The sequence below is a fragment of the Schistocerca piceifrons genome, chromosome 5 (assembly GCF_021461385.2).
Source record: "Schistocerca piceifrons isolate TAMUIC-IGC-003096 chromosome 5, iqSchPice1.1, whole genome shotgun sequence".
NCBI classification, from domain to species: Eukaryota; Metazoa; Arthropoda; class Insecta; order Orthoptera; family Acrididae; genus Schistocerca; species Schistocerca piceifrons.
Genome location: NC_060142.1, coordinates 669,537,188 through 669,560,656, shown reverse-complemented (window position 1 = coordinate 669,560,656; position 23,469 = coordinate 669,537,188). Strand labels below are relative to the sequence as shown.

General features: G+C 45.7%; 1 protein-coding gene across 1 annotated transcript in view; it reads right to left on the bottom strand.

The window, feature by feature from the left end:
* LOC124799190 (protein madd-4-like) overlaps positions 1 to 23,469 on the bottom strand; it is a 571,457-nt gene that overhangs the window by 361,745 nt on the left and 186,243 nt on the right. The window contains exons 5-6 of the mRNA XM_047262725.1: positions 7,306 to 7,435; positions 692 to 797 (exon numbers count right to left, since the gene is read on the bottom strand). Coding sequence (XP_047118681.1) covers positions 692 to 797; positions 7,306 to 7,435 — 236 coding nt within the window. The remainder of the gene's footprint in view (positions 1 to 691; positions 798 to 7,305; positions 7,436 to 23,469) is intronic.

The following is a 23,469-nucleotide window of genomic DNA, read 5'->3' as shown; positions in this document are numbered from 1 at the left end:
ATTATTTAATAATTATAAGAACTTCCTACCGCTCCTCACAACAGCAGAAAAGCGACTATCAACAAAGGCTTCCCGCCCAAGCTTTCCGCGTCTGACGTCACAAACGAAACGCCTCATGATTGGCCAACGCAGGTAGCACGCAGGGAACCTTGCAAGAAAAATAGCACCGGACCTATCCTAGAAATCTTACAAGGTTCTCAGCAAGGTAGCCCGATAGCAGACGACGGAGCCCGCAAGGTAGCCGCCGCGCAAGCCAGCAAGGAAACTTACAGCGAATCTCGCTCCGTGTGAGACGGGCTTAACGCGCTGCTTCCTGGACTCGGGTAGGCGCGCCAGCCCTGGATCGAATCCGCGAGGGCCGGTGTGTATGCCAGCCTGGATGTGGTTTTTAGGCGGTTTTCCACATCCTGCTAGATGAATACCGGGCTAGTCCCCACGTCCCGCCTCAGTTACACGACTCGCAGACATTTGAAACACATTCACACTATTTCACGATTTGCACTCGACGCAGACAGTTGGGGTACACTCATTCCGTCCCGGGGGGTACGGGGTGGCGGCAGGAAGGGCATCCGGCCACCCCTTACAACTAACCGTGCCAATTCCGTTGTTGACCCTGCCGACCCTGCGCACAATGCGGGATGAAGGCAGAAGCAAAAGAAAGAAAGAGAGAAAGAAAGGGAGCGGTACTCACCAGCGTGAGGCTGCCGTTGCCCTCCTGCTGCAGGCAGCGCAGGCCTCGCCGCCGGTGGCCGCTGCCGCAGGTCGCAGAGCAGGGTCCCCAGGGGTCGGGCACCCACCTGCACAGCACGCCGTCACGTGACTACCAGCTTTAACACGCAGCCAGCGCCGGGGCGCGAACGCTGCCCCGTGTCACACACAGAGGACAACAGTTTGTGCCACGACTTTTATTAAACGTATCAATCCACCACGATCGCGGTTTTAGCCCGTTATCTCGTTTTCAAGTGATACCTTACTACGACGTGTGTTAATGCTTCGTTCCTATAAAGAGAACACTGGACATATGTCAAACACACAGCCGAAAAAAATATTACCAAGGACGCCGACGATTTTGATCCTTGGACGAGATCCAATGACTGTTAGCAGAGTATGGAATCGGTCGGTTCAGGAGGGTAATACGGAACGCCGTGCTGGATCCCAACGGCCTCGTATCACTAGCACTCGAGATGACAGGCATCTTATCCGCATTGACACCACGACACAGGAGTAACTACATAAGCCCTACTATAGTTCTATACATAGTATTATTATCATTACACTACTGCCCATTAAAATTGTTACACCACGAAGATGACGTGTCACAGACGCGAAATTTAACCGACACGAAGAAGATGCTCTGATATGCAAATGATTAGCTTCTCTGAGCATTCACACAAGGTTGGCGCCGGTGGCGACACCTACAACGTGCTGACACGAGGAAAGTTTCCAACCGATTTCTCATACACAAACAGCAGTTGACCGGCGTTGCCTGGTGAAACGTTGTTGTGATGCCTCGTGTAAGGAGGAGAAATGCGTACCATCACGTTTCCGACTTTGATAAAGGTCGGATTGTAGCCTATCTCGATTCCGGTTTAACGTATCGCGACATTGCTGCTCGCGTTGAACGAGATCCAATGATTGTTAGCAGAGTATGGAATCAGTCGGTTCAGGAGGGTAATACGGAACGCCGTGCTGGATCCCAACGGCCTCGTATCACTAGCAGTCGAGATGACAGGCGTCTTATCCGCATGGCTCTAACGGATCGTGCAGCCACGTCTCGATCCTTGAGTCAACAGATGCGGACGTCTGCAAGACAACAACCATCTGCACGAACAGTTCGACGACGTTTGCAGCAGCATGGACTATCAGCTCGGAGACCGTGGCAGCGGTTACCCTTGACGCTGCGTCACAGAGAGGAGCGCCAGCGATGGTGTACTCAACGACGAACCTGGGTGCAAGAATGGCAAAACGTCATTTTTTCGGATGAATCCAGGTTCTGTTTACAGCATCATAATGGTCGCACCGGTGTTTGGCGACATCGCGGTGAACGCACATTGGAAGCCTGTATTCGTCATCACCGTACTCGCGTATTACGCGGCGTGATGGTATGAGGTGCCATTGGTTACCTGTCTCGGTCACCTCTTGTTCGCATTGACGGCACTCTGAACAGTGGGCGTTACATTTCAGATGTCTTACGACCCGTGGCTCTACCCTTCATTCTATGCCTGCGAAACCCTACGTTTCAGGAGGATAATGCATGGCCGCACGTTGCAGGTCCTGTGTGGGCCTTTCTGGATACAGAAAATGTTCGACTGTTGCCCTGGACAGCACATTCTCCAGATCTCTCGCCAACTGACAACATCTGGTCAATGGTGGCCGAGCAACTGGCTCGTCACAATACGCCAGTCACTACTCTTGATGAACTGTGGTATCGTGTTGAAGCTGCACGGGCAGCTGTACCTGTACACGCCATCCAAGCTCTGTTTGACTCAATGTCCAGGCGTATCGAGGCCGTTATTACTGCCAGAGGTGGTTGTGCTGGGTACTGATTTCTCAGGATCTTTCCACCCAAATTGCGTAAAAATGTAATCACATGTCAGTTCTAGTATAATATATTTGTCCAATAAATATCCGTTTATCATCTGAATTTCTTCTTGGTATAGCAATTTTAATGGCCAGTTGTGTACTTTCCACAACGAGACTTTGTGTCTCGAAACCTGGCACAAAATCCGACGAGATTCTGGTCGTGTGCAAAGTATGCTAGCGGCGAGACAAAATCTTCGCGATAGCAATGAAAGTACTATTGATGACAGTACCATTTGCAGCCAGACAACGATGGCAATTTTATGGCTGACGATGTGCCATATCACCGGGCCACAATTTTTCGCTTATGATTTGAAGAAAATTCTTGACAGTTCGAGCGAATGATCTGATCATCCAGATCAGCTGACATGCATCACATCGAACATTTCTGGGATATAATGGAGTGTTCACTTGGTGCACAAAAGCATGAACCGGCAGCACTTTCGCAGTTATGGACGACTATCGAGGCAGCGTGACTCAATGTTTGTGCAAGGGACTTCCAACGACTTGTTGAGTCCAAGTCACGTCGCATTTCTTCACTACGCCGGGAAAAAGGAGGTCCGACACGATATTAGGAGGCAACCCATGACTTTTGTCACCTTAGTGTATCAGTCAAACGCCTCTATACTGAAGCACTGCACCCACAACAAAAGAAGTCTACATCCTCAGGAAGGCCGCCGCAACACGACCGAAAGGCAGGACATCTCAGCGTCTTGGCGTTTTCAGTTTTTTATAAGATAAACGCTAGGAAGATTTTAAGGGTAACGACAGGGTGTCGGTCGAAAAAACTCGATTTTTCTTTTATTGCGGAATTCGAATGTGTATACGAGGGTCACTCCAATAGAATTGCACACTATTTTTCTAAAAAAAAAAAAGTTTACATTCTGCATGTGTGAAAGTTTTACAGTGTGTAGATACACCCTTCCCGCTTGTTTTCAAAGTTAGTTCAACCTGTTCCCGTGAGTGACGCCGTCACAGCATGTCTTCAAGATGGCTGCTACACTTGACGTTCGTCAGAAGCAACGTGCTGTCATAGAATTCCTGTGCTGTGAAACCGAGACAGTGGGAAACATCCACAACAGGTTGAAAAAGGTGTATGGAGATTCTGCTGTCGATCGCAGTACAATTAGTCGGTGGGCAAGCAGGTTACGTGATGAAAGCGGGCACGGCAATATTGAGGATTGTCCTCGCAGCGGCAGGCCTCGTACTGCACACACTCCAGACAATGTGCAAAGAGTTAACGAATTGGTGACTGCTGACAGACGCATCACTGTGAAAGATTTGTCACGCTACGTTGGGATAGGGGAAGGAAGTGTTTGCAGAATACTGAAAGTGTTTGCGTTAAAAAAGGTTTGTGCCAGGTGGGTTCCCAGGATGTTGACAGTGGCTCACAAAGAAACAAGAAAAACGGGATACAGTGAACTTTTGGAACAGTACTAGAATGGCGGAGATGAATTTCTTGGAACAATTGTGACACGTGATGAAACATGGCTCCATCATTTTTCACCAGAGACGAAGAGGCAATCGATGGAGTGGCATCATGCAAATTCACCCAAGAAAAAAAAAAATTCAGAACCACACCTTCTTCTTGAAAAGTTATGTCTATGGTGCTTTTTATTCCGAAGGACTCTTGCTTGTGGACATGATGCCAAGTGGAACCACCATAAATTCTGATGCATATGTGACGACAATGAAGAAACTTCGAGCTCGACTGAGTCGTGTTCGACCACATTGGCAAAAGCAGAATGTATTGCTGTTGCACGACAATGCACGGCCACATGTCAGTGAAAAAACCACGGAAGCGATCACAAAACTCGGATGGACAACACTGAAACACTCGCCTTACAGTCCTGACCTGGTTCCATGTGACTGTCATCTCTTTGGGAAACTGAAAGACTCTCTTCGTGGAACAAGGTTTGAAGATGATGACTCCCTTGTGCACGCTGCCAAACAGTGGCTCCAACAGGTTGGTCCAGAATTTTACCGTGCGGGTGTACAGGTGCTGGTTCCAAGATGGCGTAAGGCAGTTGAGAGGGGTGGAAATTATGTGGAGAAATGAAAATATTGTTTCTAAAGGACGTATCTACACACTGTAAAACTTTCAGACATGTAGAATAAAAGATGGATTAAAAAAAATAGTGTGCATTTCTTTTGAAGTGACCCTCGTACATTGAAGAATTATTCCCAAAAATATTATGGGCGAACTCCAAGAACTAATAATTCTGTGAGCGTTTGAAGCCGTGCGTGCATGGCAGGCCTCTTCTTTAGAGAACCGTTTCCGCGCTCACTCTTCCTAATTATACCGATCTTAGTAAACCTGATTTGCGTTGTTCGGGCGGCTGTACTCAAAATGTGAGTGAAAGTTTCAATAGTCTCATCTGGAGATACGCTTCAAAAATAACATCCAGCCGAAGCGAAATTCACAATATTACTTCAAATTTGGCCGTGTGTCTGTTCAATGTAGGCCATGGTGCCGAATGCACGTGGAAAATGCCCTTCATATCAAAATCTGCGATTACGTGTGCCGATTCTATGAAGATAGATTCGCCAGTAGCGACGCGTTCAGCGACGAAAGGGGCTTTGAGGACGAAAATGAGGGCGTATCAGGTCAAAGTAGCAGAAGGCGGCCATCCACTGGCCAGAGCGACATCGACGATATCCCATAAGTTTCAAGCTTTGTTCCTTTTCTTGTATGATAAATACTTCCCAAACTTTAAACGCGTTCTTCCCAAAACCATGTTTTTCAGCATGGTGTCGTCGACCGAGCTACAATTTTCATTGGATTTTAAGGATTTTTGATCTACCTTGAAGCAAACTGAATTTTCTTCAGTTCATCGTAGCCGACTTTTTTATGTTGATGTTTAGTACTTTTTCCACCCAGAAAAGAATGGTGTTTTTTTTTTCAAATATCTACAATTTTTCCAAAAGAAATTTTTTTGAAAATCCCTATGATGAACTAACGGATGATATGTTAGCTTCATGTTTCAGATAACCACAACCGGAGTTGAGGCGGCAGCCGTAGATCTACCACCTTTCAGTGCTACCTCGTGAAAATCCCAATCATACAGTGAAGGTATTAATATTTTTCAATAAAAATAGAAATGAAAACTTCAATGTTTTCTTTACTCATTCCAGCAAACCCCATTTGTCTATTACATTCCAGTACGGAGAAAAAAAATCCTGAATTTGATCAATACACTAGTGGCCATTAAAATTCCTACACCACCAAGATGACGTGATACAGACGCGAAGTTTAACCGAAAGGAAGAAGATGCTGTGATATGCAAATGATTAGCTTTTCAGAGAATTCACACAAGGTTGGCGCCGGAGGCGACACCTACAACGTGCTGACATGAGGAAAGTTTCCAACCGATTTCTCATACACAAACAGCAGTTGACCGGCGTTGCCTGGTGAAACGTTGTTGCGATGCCTCGTGTATGGAGGAGAAATGCGTACCATCACGTTTCCGATTTTGATAAAGGTCGGATTGTAGCCTATCTCGATTGCAGTTTATCGTCTCGCGACATTGCTGCTCACGTTGGTCGAGATCCAATGACTGTTAGAGAATATGGAATCGGTGGGTTCAGGAGGGTAATACGGAACGCCGTGTTGGATCCCAACGATCCCGTATCACTAGCAGTCGAGATGACAGGCATTTTAACCTCATGGCTGTAACGGATCGTGCAGCCACGTCTCGATCCCTGAGTCAACAGGTGGGGACGTTTGCAAGACAACAACCATCTGCACGAACAGTTCGACGACGTTTGCAGCAGCACGGACTATCAGCTCGGAGACCATGGCTGCGGCTGCCCTTGACGCTGCGTCACAGACAGGAAGGCCTGCGATGGTGTACTCAACGACGAACCTGGGTGCACGAATGGCAAAACGTTACTTTTCGGATGAATCCAGGTTCTGTTTACAGCATCACGATGGTCGCATCCGTGTTTGGCGACATCGCGGTGAACGCACATTGCAAGCGTGTATTCGTAATCGCCATACTGGCGTATCACCCCGCGTGATGGTATAGGGTGCCGGCATTGGTTACACGTCTCGGTGAGCTCTTGTTCGTATTGATGACCCTTTGAACAGTGGACGTTACATTTCAGATGTGTTACGACCCGTGGCTCAACCCTTCATTGTATCCGTGCGATACGCTACATTTCAGCAGGATAATGCACGACCGCATGTTGCAGGTCCTGTACTGGACTTTCTGGGTACAGAAAACGTTCGACTGCTGCCCTGGCCAGCACATTCTCCAGATCTCTCACCAATTGAAAAAGTCTGGTGAATGGTGGCCGAGCAACTGGCTCGTCACAATACGCGAGTCTTTACTCTTGATGAACTGTGGTATCGTGTTGAAGCTGCATGGGCAGCTGTACCTGTATACGCCATCCAAGTTCTTTTTGACTCAATGCCCAGGCGTATCAAGGCCATTATTAGGGCCAGAGGTGGTTGTTCTGGGTACTGATTCCTCAGGATCTATGCACCCAAATTGCGTGAAAATGTAATCACATGTGAGTTCTAGTATAATATATTTGTCCAAAGAATAGCCGTTTATCATCTGCATTTCTTCTTGGTGTAGCAATTGTAATGGCCAGTAGTGTATTTTCGTCCGGCACTCTATCGTTCCCACGTAACGGGACTGACCGCGCCGGCGGATGCCTATCTAGAGCGGCGCAGGCTACACGGCAGGTGCGGCTCAACGGCCGTCGGCTGGTACTCACTTTGCCGGGCACCGGTGTGCGTTGCAGCTGAGGAAGAGGCGCGGCGGCTTCTGGGAGGCGTTGCACAGCTTCTCGTCCGCCTCTGCGCCCGTCACACGGTTCCGGCACACCGGGCGAGACATCTTGCGCCCTGCGGACAGACACACAAGTCACTACCGGGCCACCGTGCACACCCGCTGCCGTGCTGTAACAGAGCAGATTAATTGTCAAGTCAGTGCTGAAAAACTCTTTAGCTTGTAATGGTACGTGAATTACGTAACCATTGCGGCACCTCACCTCAACCTCTCGATACCAGCAATATTCTACTGTGTTTCTGTAAAATAGTTAACATATTTCTGTGACAACATTCAGATTTGATTTCATTAATGTAGAGGTACTTTGATACATCGATATGTTTATATTGCAATGATATTATTGTTATGTGTATTCTTTCTTTTGTCACTATGATCTTTGTCGTACTTGTAACTCTGATTTTTGGGCGCGTAAGCGGTTATTGGAGAGTCAAGTCTTGGTCGTCATGTTGAAAAGACGCAAATTGTAGTCAGTTTATGAAATGTGAACTTTAACAGTGAGGAAGATATTTTCAAGTATTTTTTATATTGTGAAGTGATATTGCAGCAAAAGTAATAAAAAAGAAGTGTAACTTAAATTCGGGGTGCTCATTACTATTTTACATCATCATTGTCCTAACTTGCAAAAGTTTAATCTTCAAGAATGGTTTATGAAACACATCTATAAAACTTTTGAATGTCGCAGAATAACACCTAGGCGTCTTTACATCCGAGCTTGGAATCACCACCACCTAGACTTTCGACGATTGAGCCATGAGATCACAACAAGACCAGCGAGACCGGCGTGGGAAACACGAAAAGATGAGTGTCTAGTTTATCCATTATCTCATGAAATGACTTTATTAACTGTGCTCTAATGACACCTGCCACATGATATAACTTTGTTGTTGCCCGAAAATGCAATATTTAGTAACGTGAGCAACACTACAATCATATTTAATTTTTGACCTTTATTGTGGTAGGGTTGTTAGAAGCTCCACGATGGAAATCTGTTTTATGAGGTACAGAGGAACCGCGTTTACTCGGCATTTATTAATCTGGATACCCGAATCTCCCTGATCATTTTCCTTAATTAGAGAAACTTACTGTGCCGGGTGCATCAAAAAGAAAGAACATATTTTATTTGGTTCTTACTGACAAATTTTAAAAGGTAGAAACACTTTGCGCATGTCACTGGGTAGACGAAGGTTTGAAGTTTTGGCACAGCTGTGCTGTTGTGTGTTTATAGGAACACCACCGGAGAAATTATTTTGTCTTCGTTGATCCATTATGGATCGTGGGGCGACGGCTGGCATGAACTTCTTGATGCAATAATTTACCAACAGCCGTATGTATTGTAGAAATTTTTTCAAATTTTTGAATTTATATGTGCTACCAGTTTCGGCATTACATTGATGCCACCTTCAGGCCCCAGTACAATGAGTAGAAGAAATGTACTATAATAAAAAAATTATAAAAAAATATAGAACATACGTTAACAATTGACAGGTATCATGTTAACTATGTAAGTGGCTCAAAGAGATATATTGTATATCATTAAAACTACGGCGCCGGCCTCTTTGCCACTATTCCCTTTGCTTCTCCTTCGGCGGCCTTTCTTCTTTTCTGCTGCAGTCTTTACCGATAGGGGTGGTTCAGGCAGACTGATCTGCATCCGCTCCTGGGTCTCACACTGCTTGGTTTCAGAGGTGGCTGGCGCATCGTTGGTATCCAGTGGTAACTGTCCCGGCGAGGATGATGGGCCGAATCGACGTCCGTCCTACCGCGAATGCCTTTGACACTGCATTCCACCTGAACTGGCATGCCAGCCGGAGTGGCCGAGCGATTCTAGGCGCTGCAGTCTGGAACCGCGCGACCGCTACGGTCGCAGGTTCGAATCCTGCCTCGGGCATGGATGTGTGTGGTGTCCTTAGGTTTAAGTAGTTCTAAGTTCTAGGGGACTGATGACCTCAGAAGTTAAGTCCCATAGTGCTCAGAGCCATTTGAACCATTTGAACATTACGGCACATATGCTTCTGCCTATGTCATGCTGTTGTTAATAGTTTTCTCTGTTTTACTGTTCAACTATCGTTGCACTCTTGAGTTGCCACTTAACCAATTTTATACGTGATGCAACATTGCACTTCCTAACACTCAGCTAATGTGTATAAGTCTATTATTGTCTGACTTTAACTAGTCAAATGGTTCAAATGGCTCTGAGCACTATGGGAGTTAACTTCTGAGGTCATCAGTCCCCTAGAACTTAGAACTACTTAAACCTAACTAACCTAAGGAATTCACACACATCCATGCCCGAGGCAGGATTCGAACCTGCGACCGTAGCGGTCGTTCGGTTCCAGACTGTAGCGCCTAGAACCGCTCGGCCACCTCGGCCGGCTTTAACTATTCAAATACTCTGACTAGTTTTTCGGTACCGTGATATTTCGATCCATGCAGATAGTTTCTGACTCATTAAGGTTATTATACAGAAAATAATGACACTGGATGATGTACTTAAGATCCGGATAGTCATCTCATACGCTACTACACCTGCCCTTAATGCAACCACAGAATGATTTGACATGGTTATACGTCATACCCTTAGTCTTAGGGATTGTATACATTGAAACGTCCCCTTTGAAAAATTTATTTATTACTGTGCTGATAAACCTCTTACGTTATTTGATTTTCAAATAGCTGAGCAGAACGGAACGTACTCAGACATTTCGCTCTTATCTATTCTGATCAACACTAAGCTGACACACAATATTTTTGGCGCAACGCAAATTGACTTTCAATAATCTCTACAAAAGAATGGCCCTGACTGACAATAACCTATACCTTTCGTGAATCACTTACCTCACAAAAATCTTCGTTACTCGAATTACTGCAATACAGCGAGCGCCACTACTGCCAGCTAAATAAAAGATTCTAACTACTGAAGGCACTAATTACTGATAGGCATAGTTAGCAAATGAAAGATTTTGATAGAGAACAAACAATGTATTTACCTTAATAGTGTTCAAAAGTCATAATATATATATATCAGTTCATGACACCCAGTCTTACAAATTTACTGTCTCTGATGAACACACGTCCAGAACATCCGCTCTCAAAACTCCGCCATCTCATTCCCCACATCCACCACCACTGCTGGCGGCTCACCTCCAACTGCGCAACACTACGCGCTGTTCACATCCAGCTGCCCAACACTAAAATAGCAACTACTCCAACAATGCCAACCGGCCACAGGCTGCACACAGCACAGTCAGTGAGCTTCATATAGAGCGCTATGATATAAGCGGCCTTCTATATTTCTCTTTTCCTTCCTTTCCTTTTTATTCAATCGATTCCACTTGGTATAATCCTGCATAATTGTATAGGACTTATATGTTGGGAGATAGACATTTCTTGATATACAGAGACTGAGAAACTTCTTTGTAACCTTGACTACTTGTGGTAGCTACTAGCATTGCATTAATCCACTGAGCACAATGTGTGGCTGTCCTACATAAGGGCCTAATGGTGTGTCTATGATGACCAGGTGTTAGATGATTTTATAGTACGATTGCATTGGTCTACTTCGGGAATGCAACTGAGCTTTAAGACAAACTCTTTTATGCTTTTCATCGTTAATATTGCGGCAGCAGTTTGTCGTACACACATAATACGACCTAGACCACACGTAAGTAGCTATGTATTCTGACATGGTTGTCACATTTCTTGTATTTTATTTTATTGTTATTTATATTGGTTAATTTTTATTAAAAAAATTCTTCCACTGTTCCACTGGACATACGAATGTATGCAGTACATCTGATGTGTTGCATGGCCTATTACAACTGTGTGTTACGGTTTTATGAATAATAGCATACACATATGTTCATATATCATGCGTTATTTGAGTAAAACGTGGAAAACTATTAACAACAGCATGACATAGGCAGAAGCATATGTGCCCTAATGGTACATATAGTTTTAATGATATACAATATATACACTCCTGGAAATGGAAAAGAGAACACATTGACACCGGTGTGTCAGACCCACCATACTTGCTCCGGACACTGCGAGAGGGCTGTACAAGCAATGATCACACGCACGGCACAGCGGACACACCAGGAACCGCGGTGTTGGCCGTCGAATGGCGCTAGCTGCGCAGCATTTGTGCACCGCCGCCGTCAGTGTCAGCCAGTTTGCCGTGGCATACGGAGCTCCATCGCAGTCTTTAACACTGGTAGCATGCCGCGACAGCGTGGACGTGAACCGTATGTGCAGTTGAGGACTTTGAGCGAGGGCGTATAGTGGGCATGCGGGAGGCCGGGTGGACGTACCACCGAATTGCTCAACACGTGGGGCGTGAGGTCTCCACAGTACATCGATGTTGTCGCCAGTGGTCGGCGGAAGGTGCACGTGCCCGTCGACCTGGGACCGGACCGCAGCGACGCACGGATGCACGCCAAGACCGTAGGATCCTACGCAGTGCCGTAGGGGACCGCACCGCCACTTCCCAGCAAATTAGGGACACTGTTGCTCCTGGGGTATCGGCGAGGACCATTGGCAACCCTCTCCATGACGCTGGGCTACGGTCCCGCACACCGTTAGGCCGTCTTCCGCTCACGCCTCAACATCGTGCAGCCCGCCTCCAGTGGTGTCGCGACAGGCGTGAATGGAGGGACGAATGGAGACGTGTCGTCTTCAGCGATGAGAGTCGCTTCTGCCTTGGTGCCAATGATGGTCGTATGCGTGTTTGGCGCCGTGCAGGTGAGCGCCACAATCAGGACTGCATACGACCGAGGCACACAGGGCCAACACCCGGCATCATGGTGTGGGGAGCGATCTCCTACACTGGCCGTACACCACTGGTGATCGTCGAGGGGACACTGAATAGTGCACGATACATCCAAACCGTCATCGAACCCATCGTTCTACCATTCCTAGACTGGCAATGGAACTTGCTGTTCCAACAGGACAATGCACGTCCGCATGTATCCCGTGCCACCCAACGTGCTCTAGAAGGTGTAAGTCAACTACCCTGGCCAGCAAGATCTCCGGATCTGTCCCCCATTGAGCATGTTTGGGACTGGATGAAGCGTCGTCTCACGCGGTCTGCACGAACGCTGGTCCAACTGAGGCGCCAGGTGGAAATGGCATGGCAAGCCGTTCCACAGGACTACATCCAGCATCTCTACGATCGTCTCCATGGGAGAATAGCAGCCTGCACTGCTGCGAAAGGTGGATATACACTGTACTAGTGCCGACATTGTGCATGCTCTGTTGCCTGTGTCTATGTGCCTGTGGTCCTGTCAGTGTGATCATGTGATGTATCTGACCCCAGGAATGTGTCAATAAAGTTTCCCCTTCCTGGGACAATGAATTCACGGTGTACTTATTTCAATTTCCAGGAGTGTATTTTTGAGCCACTTACATAGTTAACATGATACCTGTCGATTGTTAACGTATGCTCTATATTTTTTATAATAGTACATTTCTTCTACTCATTGTAAACGGGCCTGAAGATGGCATCAATGTAATGCCGAAACTCGTAGCACATAGAAGTCCATAAAATAAAATAAATTTCTACAATACATACGGCTGTTGGTAAATTATTGCATGAAGAAATCATTTTGTGTTTTGGAATTCGTCTGAAGTCAATCCGCTGTTCAAGTGCAACATGCATTCCGGCGTCGTTTCAGCAAGAAGCTGCACGAGCGGATTTATGACTGGCATACAAAGTTCTTGGAAGTTGGTCGCGTATGGAAAGCAAAGAGCTCTGATCGGCCAACCATGTATGATGAAAATGTCGAGCGTATCCGAGATGAGCTCGCACGGAGCCCGCGGATGTCCACCAGAAGGGCAGGTCAGATATTTCAACTTCCTCAAACAATGGTGTGGGTGTTCTGAAACGACGCCTTACAAGTTGCAGTTACTGCGGAAACTGTGTCCCGGCGACCGTAATAGAAGGAACGAATTTTGGATTGCAGTTCTCCAGGATATCGCAAAGGACACTTTTTCCGAACGACTCATCTTTTCGGACGAATCGACATTTCAGCTACTGCCTAAAGTAAACCGCCATAATGTAAGAATTTAGAGGTTACAAAATCCGGGCATTGTCGTCGAACATGAAAGAGGCTCAGCGAAACTGAATGCGTTTTGGCCGTTTCTGTTCACAAAGTTTATGGACCTCTCTTTTTGCGGTGGAAACTGCGACAGTAATGCTACAAAATTGATTGTTTCCTCAACTTCACGAAGTTTGCAGGGATCTCATTATTATGCATGACGGTTCCCAGCCTCACTTAAAACATTGAGGTGCGCCGATATCTTAACAACACCATCCCACAACGTTGGATTAGAACAACAAGATACTGTTTATTTCTTTTGGCCTCCCAGGTCACCAAACCTCATACCTTGCCATTTTTTCTGTGGAAATGCATAAAAGACAGAGTGTTTGTCCTACCTGCGACAGATATTCTTCAAGGGCTGAGAAATCAAATTGTTGAAGCTGTCGATTCAATAAACAGGGATGGTATGAAGTGGACTACCGCTTCGATGTTTCTCGAGGAACGCATGGTGCTCAAGTTGTGTGTGTGATATAGTGTCTGTGCAAACATAAAACTTTGAACATTCTTCTCTCCAGTGACATGCTCAATGTGTTTCTGTCCTTCATAGTTTCTCAATAATAAACAACTGACATCTGTTCTTTCTTTTTGAATGACCCTCTATTTAAAAATAATTATTTAAATAAAAAACTTTTTAATGTAACAAGTTTTTAAAACTAACTACACAGAAGGTAACACTAGTTACTTTGCTTGTACAATCTACGTATCTGGGATTAGGGAATTTTTTTATACTGAAGAACATTGCTTATTTTGCATGCCGCCCTTTGCTTGCAACACTTCCGTGTAACACAAACTTAAGTATTGTATTTTTTTCATTTTATAATAAAATTCACTAGTACGATTTGTTTGAATGTTGTCTAGCGATCCGAGAAAGCAGGTTTCCTAGACACCCCAGATTTGACGACTAGGCTGGATTTAACAAAAAGTAAAAGAGGAAAGGCAGTCCTAGTTATTATCCTCATGCTGAAGAAGTTACGCGATTATGTATAGGGCAAACATTTTACTCTATTAGATGATCATAAACCTCGTTTGCCACTGTTCAAGGCCAACTCCAACATTTCAACCAGACCAGCTTGTCATATCAAAATGGTTCAAATGGCTCTGAGCCCTATGGGACTTAACATCTATGATCATCAGTCCCCTAGAACTTAGAACTACTTAAACCTAACCAACCTAAGGACATCACACAACACCCAGTCATCACGAGGCAGAGAAAATCCCTGACCCCGCCGGGAATCGAACCCGGGAACCCGGGCGTGGGAAGCGAGAACGCTACTTGTCATATCCAGCAGGGAGGATTGCTCCCGTTGGGATTCAACAACGACGTAATGTTTAGGTAAACGGTACAACACACCAATGTTGATATCCTCTGAAGGCTGCATTTGGACAAGACCTGGAATTCAACTCGGCACTAGAGATCTATTCCCACATGGATATCGAAGTAGAAGAAGCTTGGATTCGACAGTCCCCCTGCCAATGCTTAGGTGACACAGTCATCAGGGATGTAATTTGATTAGTCGACCATTTTTGGCTAGGGGACCGCAAACACTTATACTACCTGGAAGTGCAAGCGTACTGGTATCGTCGAAACGAAATAACTCTTAACGGCAATGTGTCGCTTGAGGGGGACAATGGTTGCACCTGAGTAGTGATTCCCCAAGCCCTCAGACAATGCTGAGTGATGCTCCTCCACAAAGGTCATTGGGGTATGTATTCCTGAACAAAAGACTGGCTGACCAACACTAATATTGACTGTTCCAGCTCAGCGATACTTTCCTGGGCTGGACACATCATCAGCATGGTCTCACCTCCACTTAGACTCTGTAGGCCTTTTCTTGGGTTACTCATGGTTAATTGTCACTGATGCAGGCAACAGTTTCCCACAGGTGTCTTCGAATCATTGGCAAAAACAATTCCTAACACTGCTTCGCATTTTTCCCCCTTGTGGTACCCAGTTTACAGCTGCTGAATTTGGCACTTCTTGTTCATAATATGGCATTGCCTGGCTGCATATGGCACCCTTCCATCTACCAGTGGTCTTATGAGAAACTTTCCCGGCGCATTCAAGACACAAATGGCCAAGATGTGTCAGTATCATCTGTTGGACGAGGCGTCTGCATTATTTTTAGCCTCCTACTGCTCCTCCCCACAAGATGGGTGTAGGCAGGCCAAAAAACTGCATGGGATGTCGCATCAGTCAAAACTCTCGGTTATTCACCTGACTGTTCTTGCCCCCTCCCTTCCTGGGTATCAATAATCCCTATAGGATGAGGTGAGGCTTATCCAGACGCTGTCAACGCTGCCTGTCAGCGGTTTGAACATATCTGTTATGTCGAGTAATGGTCAAAGTGCAATTTCGAGAAGGCGACAGACGCCGCAAACACATCAACCAGGTGAGCCCTCACAATGCACCGATCCTTCCGACTAGAAATATTCCATAATTTTCTGTTCCGAAGTAGGACACCTCAGTACTACAGATCATAGACAGAAATCGCCAACTATAGGCGATGTAGTCTCCGGAAGCTGACAAGATCAGCACTCCCACGACACAGGTGCCCACACACTTGGACATCGACAGCGAGCCTCCGGGTTCGGCAGTTCCACAGGTCGCCGGCAGAGGGGCCGTCGTCTTCTGGGACTTCGGAATGTGCCACTCCCACTTGTCCGTCGGGGCGGTGAGGAGGGATACCACGTTGAGGCCGCTCAGCCTCTTCGCTCTCTCATATAACAACCAGGCAGACGGAGGCATCAAGCGAGTGGCCAACACAGTGGGACCGCAGGGGCTACTTCAGAAAACGACAGGCAGAAGATTCTGCCGGGCCAACGGGCATCAGCGTTATCGCCACAGAAGGTCACTGACCGCGTAACCCGCTTACCTCTGTGGCTTCAGACAGATACAGCTGCATTCTGATGCCTTCACTGTATTTAATCCAGCGACTGGGCTGTGGGGGGCAGTTCATTCCTAATGAGTTCTCTGGGTCAGGCACCGACAAAAGTAGTGGTTTATTTTGTTCAGCAGTGGTTTAGTCTAAGTAAGGAACTAGCGGGATCTTCGGCGCCATATTCCAACCAGCAAAATACTCTCAATGGAACAGCCAGTGTTGTCACCACGTTCCCCAAAGTGTGGCTTCTGCAATGCGGACATACGAGTATGTGGACTTCGGTACTGTCTGGTGTAGTGCTTCATGTTATTAATTTTTTTTCATTCGAAAGTAAACTCAGCCCAAAAAACAGTTACCGTGGCATTCTTCTCTGACTTAACCACATACTGCCAATGTACAAGCTTACTCCAAGGAGAAGATACAGGGTGTTTCAAAAATGACCGGTATATTTGAAGCGGCAATTAAAACTAAACGAGCAGCGATAGAAATACACCGTTTGTTGCAATATGCTTGGGACAACAGTACATTTTCAGGCGGACAAACTTTCGAAATTACAGTAGTTACAATTTTCAACAACAGATGGCGCTGCAAGTGATGTGAAAGATATAGAAGACAACGCAGTCTGTGGGTGCGCCATTCTGTACGTCGTCTTTCTGCTGTAAGCGTGTGCTGTTCACAACGTGCAAGTGTGCTGTAGACAACATGGTTTATTCCTTACAACAGAGGATTTTTCTGGTGTTGGAATTCCACCGCCTAGAACACAGTGTTGTTGCAACAAGACGAAGTTTTCAACGGAGGTTTAATGTAACCAAAGGACCGAAAAGCGATACAATAAAGGATCTGTTTGAAAAATTTCAACAGACTGGGAACGTGACAGATGAACGTGCTAGAAAGGTAGGGCGACCGCGTACGGCAACCACAGAGAGCAACGCGCAGCTAGTGCAGCAGGTGATCCAACAGCGGCCTCGGGATTCCGTTCGCCGTGTTGCAGCTGCGGTCCAAATGACGCCAACGTCCACGTATCGTCTCATGCGCCAGAGTTTACACCTCTATCCATGCAAAATTCAAACGCGGCAACCCCTCAGCGCCGCTACCACTGCTGCACGAGACACATTCGCTAACGATATAGTGCACAGGATTGATGACGGCGATATGCATGTGGGCAGCATTTGGTTTACTGACGAAGCTTATTTTTACCTGGACGGCTTCGTCAATAAACAGAACTGGCGCATACGGGGAACCGAAAAGCCCCATGTTGCAGTCCCATCGTCCCTGCATCCTCAAAAAGTACTGGTCTGGGCCGCCATTTCTTCCAAAGGAATCATTGGCCCATTTTTCAGATCCGAAACGATTACTGCATCACGCTATCTGGACATTCTTCGTGAATTTGTGGCGGTACAAACTGCCTTAGACGACACTGCGAACACCTCGTGGTTTATGCAAGATGGTGCCCGGCCACATCGCACGGCCGACGTCTTTAATTTCCTGAATGAATATTTCGATGATCGTGTGATTGCTTTGGGCTACCCGAAACATACAGGAGGCGGCGTGGATTGGCCTCCCTATTCGCCAGACATGAACCCCTGTGACTTCTTTCTGTGGGGACACTTGAAAGACCAGGTGTACCGCCAGAATCCAGAAACAATTGAACAGCTGAAGCAGTACATCTCATCTGTCTGTGAAGCCATTCCGCCAGACACGTTGTCAAAGGTTTCGGGTAATTTCATTCAGAGACTACGCCATATTATTGCTACGCATGGTGGATATGTGGAAAATATCGTACTATAGAGTTTCCCAGACCGCAGCGCCATCTGTTGTTGAAAATTGTAACTACTGTAATTTCGAAAGTTTGTTTGCCTGAAAATGTACTGTTCTCCCAAGCATATTGCAACAAACGGTGTATTTCTATCGCTGCTCGTTTAGTTTTTATTGCCGTTTCAAATATACCGGTCATTTTTGAAACACCCTGTATGAGTTCATGGATTTACTGATGAACTTGTTCTGCATTGTTTACCTGGGATGTGTTCCTAATGCGCCTCCAGAAACACGGTATATATAAAATATATGGCATTTAAGGAACGTCGGTCATATTAACATTGTAGAAAGCAATTTCCTCACTGTGAAATTCGAGATTCTCACAGCGCATAAAGTTTCGAAACAACTTAGGGAATGCAACCGGGTGATGTAGTCGCCGACAACAATAAAGACATCACACGACGGCATTACCGTAAATTATTCGGATTGTTTCCTCCTTATGTTCTTGTCGAATGTAAGTAATGCCATGTATGACAACAATACAGGAACAATCAGTATGAAGAAAAAGTTCACTGGGTAGAGGAAGAACGAGAAATATTAGAGCACGATTAACAGGTGGAAGAAGAACAGAGAAGTAGAAAGCGATGAGAAAAATGTGGATAGTTCACAGTGTGGCTGAGATACTGGGTCTCTTTTGGGGAAAAACAGAAAACAGTGGTGGTATACCTAGAGGGAAGCCATGACTGTGATAACAGATGCAGCTGTAATCTCTTCTTGAATGCGGAGTGGTGTTGGATAAGACATAGGTTGCAGGGTAGTTTGGTTCCAGCGTCGTATGGTTGAAATAGAGAAGGATACGGGGCTTTGGTGTTGTAGAAAGGAACAGTCAACATTCTTGACGCATCTTATTTGGTACTGCTCCAGCCTATCTGAGCGTGGGAAGGAAATACGTGACCAAACAATTGAATGTTACACACATATCTTACAAATTATGTGCAGCATAATATAGCTATAACGACTAAAGGCAGCTGAAGCTGACAGGACTCCGAACCCAATGCATGACACAATAAAAAAAATTCGAGAGTGGATTATTAAAAAATAGAGAAAAGTGAAGATGACGGTTTTAATGCTGTAGCTGTTCTACGTAATCTGCTTCACTGAATAAAACGCACAAAATGTTCATGAAACTGTCAGAAAAATCCTTCTTTGACGTTGTTCAACTGTGCGTCACACGGACTTGAGTGTCGATGATGTCATCAAACTGTAAATTTTTCATGTGAATGTCGCTGGGTGGCAGGTTCGCAATGACAACATCAGATCGCGCCACCCGCGGTTATTTTTTTCCAGAAATGAATTATTCGCGTTTCGCATTTCCATCATGTCGCGGCAGGCGTCAGCGATTCGTTGTTTTTGTTGGGAAGTCAGGACGTGTGCGACAAATTTTGCACACAATTTTCTCTTCCTCAAAACGTTCTGGAGAATGCTTTGACGACTTGTGGCAAACAGTGTTTACACACTACGGCCGCAGGTCCGCTGCGTAACACTTTATGCCCACAACTTTATGGTCGAACGTCTCTCTGCTGTTTACAGTAGTTAGTTCGAGCTGCCACCGTAGTTACCGCGCAGACGGCGTTTGTGCGCCAGGAATAAAGTAGCTCTCAGAATTTTTTGAGCGGATGGTGTATATAGTTCAAGAAAAAAACAAAAGACATTTACAGAACGTGGTGCGTTGAAGATATAAGACCTCTGGTTTTTTTCTTCTCACAACGCAGTCACATGAAAATTGTGAAACCTGTCTCACTCGTCGACGTAATCTCCCTGCAACCGTACGCATTTTTCAAAACGTCCACGCCATGATTCCTTGGCTGCAGCGAACGCTTCTTTAGGAGTTTGGTCTGGGCACTGGAAAATCGCTGTTGTGATAGCCGCACGACTAGTGAATGTGCGACTGCGGAGAACGTCTTTCATCGTTGAAAACGGCCGAAAATTTGTACATCTACATCTACGTGACTACTCTGCTATTCACAATAAAGTGCGTGGCAGAGGGTTGAATGAACCACCTTCAACTTGTCTCTCTACCGTTCCACTCTCGAACGGCACGCGGGAAAAACGAGCACTTAAATTTTTCTGTGCGAGACCTGATTTCTCTTATCGTGATGATCATTTCTCCCTATGTAGGTGGGTGCCAACAGAATGTTTACGCAATGTGAGGAGAAAACGTGATTTTCACGACGAAAAACGCCTTTGTTTTAATGATTGCCACTCCAATTCACGTATCATGTCTGTGACACTATCTCCCCTATATCGCGATAATGCAAAACGAGGTGCCCTTCTTTGTACTTTTTCAATGTCATCCGTCAGTCCCGCCTGATGCGGATCCCACACCGCACAGCAATACTCCAGAATAGGGCGGACAAGCGTGGTGTAAGCAATCTCTTTAGTAGACCTTTTGCACCTTCTAAGTGTTCTGCCAATGAATCGCAGTCTTTGGTTTGCTCTACCCACAATATTATCTATATGATCGCTCCAATTTAGGTTATTTGTAATTGTAATCTCTTAAGTATTTAGTTGAATTTATGGACTTCAGATCTGTGTGACTTATTGCGTAATCGAAATTTAGCTGATTTCTTTTAGTACTCATGTGAATAACTTCACACTTTTTCTTATTCAGGGTCAATTGCCACTTTTCACACCATACAGATATCTTATCTAAATCATTTTGCAAGGCGTTTTGATCATCTGATGACTTTACAAGACGGTATATGACAGCATCATCTGCAAACAATCTAAGACGGCTACTCAGATTGTCTCCTATGTCGTTAATATAGATCAGGAACAATAGAGGTCCTATAACACTGTAGGAGTCAGGTCAGGTGAACAGGGAGCATGAGCAATCACTTCAAGGTTGCTGTCGTGAAGGAGCACTAGCTGCGGGTTTTTCTTGGGTATAAGAGCACATGTCGGTTTTTTTCCTGCCGTTTTTCACTCAGTGCTGCAAGGAGCTTGATCTTCAAAATTTCTTAGTAGAATACACCAATCACGGTAGTGCCCTTTGCAAAGTAATGAGTAAGACGTATTCCACCTCTGTCACAGAACAGGGTCACCAACATTTTTCCCGTGGCAGAGTGTGTGTATGATTCCAGTGAGCTGAATGCCACTTCGTTTCGGGACTGAAATATGGAATCCGTGTGACATCCATTGTCACAATGGAAAAGAAAGTACCATCCATGCCGTCATCACGCTTCAACATTGTCTGGCAAAATACCATTCGCGTAGCATACGTGGTGTAGTGTTGGCAGAAGAGCCAACACTGTGTTGTTAGAGGAGGCCGAAATACACGCGTTTAACTCACGCAGACTGGCGTGAGGTCTGGAACAGTTAAGGGAATTAATAGTAGCACATAAAGTACGTAGTTGATGTAATACTTAACTTTAATTCATAATTGGAGAACATCGCTCTTGTTGATACATCAATAATAATCTCAATATAAACGTAATGGCGCCTTGCTAGGTCGTAGCAAATGACGTAGCTGAAGGCTATGCTAACTATCGTCTCGGCAAATGAGAGCGTATTTGTCAGTGAACCTTTCCTAGCAATGTCGGCTGTACAACTGGGGCGAGTGCTAGGACGTCTCTCTAGACCTGCCGTGTGGCGGCGCTCGGTCTGCAATCACTGACAGTGGCGACACGCGGGTCCGACGTATACTAGCGGACCGCGGCCGATTTAAAGGCTACCACTTAGCAAGTGTGGTGTCTGGCGGTGATACCACACGTGGCACCCACCTGGAAGACACTTTTCGCATTTTCAGGTCTTCATGCAGGATTATGCGCGGAGATCTCACGGAAATGCCAACTCTGGAGGCGATGTGTTCCGCACTGGTTCGGCGATCCTCCGAAGCAACTTCCTCCAGTAGCTCGAGTCGACAGACTGGCTGGTGCAAGACCTAGGTTGTCTTGGTCTGTTGGCACACAAACGCACATTACACACGTCCGTGACATCGTCCCCACTTTGTCTCACTCAACTGTCGATGAATTTCAGTCGGTGTCACGCCATACAAATGAAGAAGACGAATGGTTACGCGTTGTTCTTGTAATGAAAACATCGCCATTTTGAGTATCACAGACAGACCTCACTATCGCCATTGCTGTTGGTTTTGCTGCTGCTAGTGTCCTCTGTGCTGCACAAGCCTGCTGTCTGTCACACATTCACAATGTTTCGGGACTGAATGGAATAGAAGGGAAAACCGATAGAGGTACTCAGGGTACCCTCCGCCACACACCGTCAGGTGGCTTGCGGAGTATGGGTGTAGATGTAGATGAGTGCACGCGTATATTAAAACAGGCCTTATATTTCTACGTTTCCAGTCCTGAGTAAAAAAAAAAAAATCATAGGTGTTGTAACTTGAATGCTACTCATACTATTGAAAAGAGAAAAAAAATTAAAACAGTGAATTAAATGAAAGAGAGTCCTCAAATAATAGCTGTGGCCGAAACATTGACACATTGTAACCATTGGTCACAATATTGTATGATTATTTCCTCACAGTGGCAGTATAGGTCGCGCCTTCTAATTTACTAAGCACAGAACCAACAGACTTACTCTGGTAGACAAAGCTATTAGTTTAAAAAACGTAATCTCTAAGGAATTTAACAACCAATTCAGCAAGTTCCTAAAAAGTAGTCTGGCTACAACAGTGCTACTGGAGGAATAAAATGGTTCAAATGGCTCTGAGCACTATGGGACTTAACATCTTAGGTCATCAGTCCCCTAGAACTTAGAACTACTTAAACCTAACTAACCTAAGGACATCACACGCATCCATGCCCGAGGCAGGATTCGAACCTGCGACCGTAGCAGTCCCGCTGTTCCGGACTACAGCGCCTAGAACCGCACGGCCAACACAGCCGGCACTGGAGGAATATTCAAAGCTTATTCTGAATTGAAAGGGCCACCTCCCGCAATCTTCTTTCACCGACAAAAGTGCTTCTGCCGCCTCACCTAGCGAGGGAGCAAAATGTTAAGACACTTAGCTCGTATTCGGTTTGAAGGCGGTTCGAATCTCAATCCCACCATCCAGATGTAGGGTTCTGTGATTTTTCTAATCACTTAAGGTGCATGCCATGATGGCAGCTTTGAAAGGACACGGAAGATATCCCTTTCCAATCCTTACCCAAACCGACCATGTACTCTGTCTCCAATGACAGCTTCACCGACGGAACGTAAGTACGTAAGTACACTAATGGCCATTAAAATTGCTACACCACGAAGACGAGGTGCTACAGACGTGAAATTTAACCGACAGGAAGAAAATGCTGTGATATGCAAATGATTAGCTTTTCAGAGCATTTACACAAGGTT